At 45.5% G+C, this 7,166-nt stretch overlaps 1 protein-coding gene and 1 long non-coding RNA gene across 2 annotated transcripts in view; one reads left to right on the top strand and one right to left on the bottom strand.

The window, feature by feature from the left end:
* The window catches only part of KDM3A (lysine demethylase 3A), a 30,969-nt gene extending 25,596 nt beyond the window's left edge, over window positions 1-5,373 (bottom strand). The window contains exons 1-3 of the mRNA XM_084204678.1: window positions 5,329-5,373; window positions 4,743-4,931; window positions 2,109-2,258 (exon numbers count right to left, since the gene is read on the bottom strand). Of these exons, the coding sequence (XP_084060804.1) occupies window positions 2,109-2,258; window positions 4,743-4,913 (321 nt within the window). The 5' untranslated portion in view covers window positions 4,914-4,931; window positions 5,329-5,373. The remainder of the gene's footprint in view (window positions 1-2,108; window positions 2,259-4,742; window positions 4,932-5,328) is intronic.
* Window positions 4,850-6,865, top strand: LOC311153092. The gene is made up of 3 exons (XR_014616118.1): window positions 4,850-4,982; window positions 6,316-6,408; window positions 6,536-6,865. It is a non-coding gene; the product is annotated as an uncharacterized lncRNA (long non-coding RNA).
* The last annotated feature ends 301 nt before the right edge of the window (window positions 6,866-7,166 follow it).

Here is a 7,166-nt window from a genome sequence, read left to right on the forward strand (position 1 = left end):
AGCAGAGTAAGATCTCACCATTCATCATTGCTTTTAAAAAATACTTTATTTTGCTTCTATTTCTCTGTTATCACATCGACATGCAACTCTTGAAAACAAAGTTAGTTTCCAATAAAACTTCTAACACCTAATGAAAGTTACTCCACTTGAAATTAATTTCATATAACAGCATGAATTAGGAATTCAGTGCAGGTGGCTATCATTAGCAATTAATCATTCATGTCCACATGAAAAATTTATTAATGTAATAATTCTAATTGCAGATATATTACTAATAAACCTCTTTATGGCAGACTGGGGAAATAGCTAGCAAATCAATCAATGTCTGCAGCATAGTTTACATTAAAGTTCTCAAAACTTGTGCAATCCTGATAACACACTGAAACCTTTATTTAGGCACACGTGATGATTTGAACAGCCTCAGTTGCTGTAACACTGCAGTGCAATGATGAAGTTGGGTTCAGATATACCAAAAGCTTTAAGAACAGACAAGAAACAAAAATTCCCCTTAAAAGCTTCTGAACGCTTTCTAATGTGCTCAAAATTAAACTTTGTCTAGTGGCAGTACCAGATCTGAGAGGAAAAGCACCAGGAGCCTGGAACAACTGAAGTGGCAAGAGGAACTCCCCCCTACCTGAAAGGTGTAACTGTGCCCCACTTAAAAAAAGGATCAGTCTGACAGGAGGCCTTTTTTTGATCAGTCCTCCAAAAACCCAACCAGACTCTTCCTTGTCTTCACCTCAGGACAGCACTGGCAGAGGGACAAGATCCCCACACGAGGGACAAGATTCTCTACAGAGTAACTGGGCATTACAACAGCTCTACAGAGCTACTCCATCATCACAAAGACACTCTCCCATATACTTGAACCAGTAAGTTGTGATCAAGTTTCAAATACATTAATTCACACACCTCTTCTGTGACCTCTGCTTTCCTGCCCTGTGTGATGATAAATGAGAAAAAAATCTTTTTTTGTCAAGGCAAGATCCAGGAATGGCCTAGATTTGATCCTTTGCTAAAAGAGCTTTGGAACACGTACCCTGCATGAACTGACCTGTCAAACATTTCAGGAGGAAAACCTTATACCAAAACTGAAGACAAGTATCCAGTAAGAACTATTCAGATACTTGGAAATGGACAACAGCTAAGTTTAATATGAAGGTTTTCAGAGCAAGCTGTCAGTAAAAGCTACAAGAGGAACTGCTGATATTAATGCACAGCAGCCCAGGAAATAAAATTAAGGATTTATATTTCCATTTCCTCTCCCATTCTATTGGGTCCTACTTGTAATAAGTATTGCTTAGATTTGCTTTGCTTAAGAAAGAAAGACCAGCTAAAATGCAGCAATATGAATTACAATGCACACTTTATACCTAGCAAAGTTAATAGTATTAAAACACAGACTACAGCTTCAGCATAATTCATGTTCAGCAAGTTTACATGTTTGCATTTTCACTTATCTCACTACTTTCTTGAGCAGCAATATCCAAAGTAGTCAAGTACAACTATACTGGCTGAATACATTAAGAAATGTTCACTGTTCACCTCCCCCTGGCTAATTTGCCTATTCAGCCATGCATGGCAGGTACAGAAAGCTTAGTTTTCTCCTTGTACAGTATAGATCAGCTTTTTGTATGCAGAAAATCTAAATCTCACAAATCACTTATATCAGGCAGGCATCACATGAAAGTAATCTGAATTATTTTTGTCTCAGGATTAAGAAAATTACCATAGCATTAACTCAAAGCAGAGTCAAAAACTTAAAATAAAAACACAGGCTATCCTTAGACACCTATCATTTACACTATTTCTCTCTATTTTTAAGAGGAATTTCATGGAAGAAGAAATAAAACATGAGACTAGAGGGAGAATGAATTAACAATGTACAGAATAGGGGTTTGAGGGAGAAGCAAAGTCAAAAAAACACATCTTTGTGTCCACCAACTTCAAATGCTGCTGAGCCCTGTCAGCTTGAGCTGCACAGAGATTTTCTCCCTTCCCAAGACACCCAGGAATGAGCCTGCACTGGAGGAATTCCCACTGGTGACAATGCTGTCCCAGAAGGTACAACTCAGAACCCAAGTGACTCAAGCCAAGAGTGTACTTGCCATTGCAGGCCACTGGACAGGAGGCATGGATTGGGTTTTTCTTTCAGCCAGCACCAGCTTTTGCTCCACCAGGAATGCAATCATCATCCTGTTGTAGACTTCTATCCATCTTCGCTTCTCCCATGATTCATCATCAAATTCTACACAAATCTACAGAAAGGAAGCAAAGTGAGTGAATGACTACCTATAAAATTCAGACACATCCAACATGGAAAAGATAAACCCATCAATTTACTCAAAAATAAAAAAAATCATTAAATGTACTTATAATTCCAGCATGATTGCCTGTCACATAATCAAGCAATCACTAAGGCATCCAAGGTTGACCCAGTATTTTATAAGTGACAGTCAATGTTAATTGGTTTATCATCATTACTGTCACATAAAATAACAGTATTTACATTGAACTTTACAACTTCCCACCTCAAAAAGTTTTATGCTGCTTAAAGGTAATTAAATGTTAACAGTGTCACTGGTGTTTGGAAGCAGGGAAAAATACACATTTTCCCCCCACTTTCACCAAAAAAGTCCACTAAAGCTAAAGGACTGGCTACGGTAGCGGCACATGGATTTTCCACAAACTCTAGAGCACTGGAATAAACAAGCTGGTTTTTTTTCCCAGAATTATTTTAAAAATACTAATCCCAAATAATAACTTCAGCCAATTTATTGAAAGCACAAATGACAGTAAGACAGTAAAGGTGATCAAATTATGTAATGTGAAAGTCACTTCTTGACTGCTTTTAACTGTTATTTATCCTTGTGAGTTTCAGGAACAACTATGCAGATTTTTCAAGAGGAAAGCAATTTTGTGGCAAAAATAAGATGGTTTGACCAATACATTTGGGATAGCATGACCCTAATATCAAAGGCAACATGGAAGATCAGCAAGTTATTGGGAAAGACCACAAATACAACTTGGCCTGAATTTGGAACATCTTGGTAGAGGACTCGACTCTTGGAAAAAAACATTTTCTCTTCGCAAAGAATACAGCAATCCAGCCTAACTGCATTTAGCAAATAGCACAGAAATCTCAATTGAGTCAATCTCAGAAACATTTTCTGGAGATTTATCATCCCTCCCAGGGGAAAGGCAAGTGAAAACATGCACACAAACATCATTACCACAGCCAGGAGTCATCGAACTAATGGGTGCAGAAATGAACTTGGTAATTTTGAGGTGCACAGAAACTATGAAAGAGATAAGCAAATAACAACCAGAACCAGAATGGCTTGTTTTGTCTACTGCATCAACACTGCACACACAGGAAAACACACTTAAGAAAATAATTTCAACAGCAGTTGACAATCCTCCTATACAAAATAAAAATTGAAAGAAATACTTCTACTCTTTTACAGGAGAAATCCTAATCCCCCCTCTCTCAGTCCTTTATTTTTTCGGGTCTATGATGCTTGTATAGAACTCCGAGAGAAAAGGAGATGCGATGTCTTTTGGTACAAAGCTCTCCATACCTCCATTGCCCATTCTGCAACTTCTTTACATTTCAACTGGAGAGCGCATCAAGTCAATCGCTTCTGGCAGAACCGTAACCAGCTACAAAGCTCACAATAGAGACCCCATCAGCACCTGCTTCTTCTCCTTTGCGGACAAAGTCCCTAAGAGTTTTCTGCACCAAGAACCGCCTCCTCACTACCAGCACGGCACAGGGCACAGCCCCGCGCCCAAAAATGGACAAAGCTCCACCCCTGCCGCAGATCCACAACAACAAGCTGATAACAAAGTTTACGCTTTCAAGAAAGAGTTAGAAACATCCAAAGTTTCGTTTTTGTTTGACAAGTCAGTCAGTTAATCAGAGTTCACTAAGTTCTCATCACCAAAACAGAGGAAAGCAGACAGCTAAAATGGGAAGATGGTGCTGTTCTTGCTGTCACAGGACAGCCATCGAAGTCTTCTGTAGGAACAAGCACAAGATGCCGCTGCTACAATGGAGTTTTGTCCTTGGGGAGCAAGCACTCAGTTCATTCAGACATGGCTGAATACTTCTATGTCTACAGTTGCGAAATAAAGCCCCTTAACAACTTCACAGCCAAACCATAAACTTCGCTTGACTCCCACACAAAATGCACAGCTAACCCATTACACCACGCTTGCAGTAACTATGTGTTCAAAAACCCACTTGGTAATCATTAAAAAGAAGAGGCCACCATGCAAGAAGAGTCCGAGAGACCTCCAGCACCAGGCATGAATTTGGTGTGACTTTAAAACCCAAGCGGTTGTTCATGAGCAGCTGCTCCGAAGAGCAGGAAAGGAAAGTCACCAATCCCAACAGCATTGGAGGGTTTCGGTTTCAAGTCTGGGGGCAAAAGCCTGTTCACAGCTGGCAAGACCTTAAATTACCTTTAGGAACCATAGGCACAGTGGGTGCGGTAAAAAACCTGCTTTTCAAAATGCCGGTGGAAGAAAGCAGAGTTGTAATTAGTTAGAGATAATTTGCGGCATTAGTACAGGAACATCGGGGACTTGGGCAGGGTGCGCGTTTCCAAACGTGTCGGCCAAGACGCAGTCTGCTCTGCCCCCGAGAGCAGCATGTGCACACACGTGTACACACAGCCACACCAACTTCCCCGGGCACACTCTGGATTTAGCAGGTCTCTCGGAAAGTTCCCGGTTACCTTCAGGTCTTGTTTGGATATGTCCGTGTGTGACACAGCCCGGATCCTGCCCGACTTCCAGGGCCATTCCGTGATGAGGTTGGCGTCCCACGTCCTGTCCTCCTCTTCCGACAGGCAGAGGAACCTCTTCCCTACGAGCAGCGACCAGCTCCCCTCGAGCCTCAGCACCATTTTAACTCATCGGGAGGCCTTCAGCGAGGAAAGCGACGGAAGGAGGAGAGAAACACACAGGGCAGGGCGGTGAGCGCTTCCTCCTTCCTCTCCCGGCCGCCCCCCCCCGCTTCTCCAAGCGGCTCCAGCCGGACCCCCGGACACCCACAGGTCGCCCCCCCCCGCCCACGGTCCTGTTAATCACTACTCGGCGGGGGTGGGTGGAAGGAAACACCAGAAGGTCTTTCCAGAATGGCTGCAGCGCAGCTCCCGGCCATTCCCACCCCCGCCGCCTCTTTGTTTCCTCCTCCGAGGAGTCAGAGCGCCGGGCGGCAGCCGAAGGGAGGGAGCAGGCGACCAGGCCGAGCTCCTTCCGCCTCACCAACAGCCCGGCCTGCCAACCCGGGCAGACCTCCAGCCCTGCCCCTGCCCTCACCTGCTCCCCCCCGGCCCCGCTGCCGGCGCACCCCGCAGTCACACCGGGCACGGGTCCCGCTCCCCTCCACCCCCCCGCGCCGACCGCCGCCGCGGCCAAGCGACACTGTCGGAGCCGCGCCGCGCACACGCCCCCTCACCCGTGCGCGCGCCCCCGTCCCACCCTCCTATTGGCTGCGACGCGCCAGCGGGGCCGGGCCGGCAGCGAGTCTCCCGCCGCGATTGGCCCGGAGGGGCGGGGCTCGCGTGCCTGGCCACACCCCCGAAACCGTTGCTCAGCAGATGGCGGATAAAAAAATAAAAACGATATATCCTTCCGCTTGAGCTTCGAGGGAAGGAGTTCCTCGGGGCCAGCCCGTGGAGCGCCCGCAGCCGAGCCCCAAGGGAGGCACGAACGCGCTCGGAAGGGCCGGGGCGCCTCTCTAGGTCCGTGTTCCCGCCGCGGGAGCGCCGAGCCTCCAACTACTGGAACTGCCTTTAGAGACGGCGGAGGGATCGAAGCGAGGCCAGAGGGCGTGAGACGGCCCCTTATACGTGCGGCTCGCAGCGTACTCAGATATAGCACAGGGGGCGGTGGCACCTGTGGGGCGTCCACGCGCATGCGCGCGGGGCGGGGCCAGCACCTGCGGGTGCCCCATGGGCCGCCATCTTGTTATGCTGAGGGAAATGGGGGCAGGCGGGTCCTGCGGGGCAGGGGACGGGAAACAGGGTGGAATATCACAAAATAACAATGTGCCCGAGGTTCCTGCGGAGGATAGCAGGCTGTGGAGGCGCTCCAGTTGTAGTTCATGGAGGTTGTGTAGTTGCATCTAAAAGCAAATGGCTTCCACCAGCTCACGCTTTTAACATGAGACCTGTGTGTTCTTACGAATAGCAAGGCAAGATGACAAAATCGTAATTGTTTTGGGTTGGAAGGCTTCTAGTGCCTTGCTGCCCTTACAGGGAAGAATTTCTTCCTTATATCTAATCTAAACCTATTGCCTTTCAGTTTAAAGCCATTCCCAATGAGAACCAAGGAGTTAAGCAGATCTGGGTGGTGGTGTTCAGCAGTGACCCAAAAGGACGCACGTACTCCTCTGCTGTAAGACTTTCCCACCAGAGCACGTGGGAGGAAAAGACCAAAAGTGCAGAAAGTACCCAAGGCAAAGAAGCTGTTGACTCATCCAGTTTACTAAAATCTCACTGTGCTTGATTTGTGCTTTCTCCAGGGTTCCTTCCATCAACAGAGATGTCTGAGCTTCAAAAACCCCCATCAGAGAGCACTGCGATATTCCTGCCATGTTGTGGTCTCATCCTCTATTTTCTCCAAGAATCCATTTCCACACTTAGGTTAAATGTATTTTTAAAGTCTTTCCCACTAATTTGCTTTCACTGATCACTTGCTTGCTACATTTAAACAAACACATTCATGTATGAAACAAAGAAGTGTAAAAAATTCCTCATGTGCCATGATGAAGAAATGGCCGTCTACTCCACGGAAATCAGACAATTTCTTTTACAACTGTAGGGAATCTCCAATGATTTCTATCAATGAGATAAACTTAGTAATTGCTACTATTTTCAGCAGGGAGAAACAAAACAAATGAAAGGGAATAATAAAAAAATGATAGGTCAGCAACTGTGTGCAGTCTGAAGAGCCACTCATTAGCTGGCGCTGAAAAAAAAAACAGGTATGTTTGCTTCTCACATTGACATATTTACTATATAAACCAGACCAGCAAGGTGGAATTTATGATATCATATAAAGTAATCTAGATGTGAAACTACCAAATCATTTGTTTCATTGTAGACTTTAGGCTCATGTAGCAGTGTCTGTACAATTGGCACATCACACCATGT

The sequence above is a fragment of the Fringilla coelebs genome, assembly GCF_963513975.1.
Source record: "Fringilla coelebs genome assembly, chromosome: 4".
In the NCBI taxonomy this organism is placed as follows: Eukaryota; Metazoa; Chordata; class Aves; order Passeriformes; family Fringillidae; genus Fringilla; species Fringilla coelebs.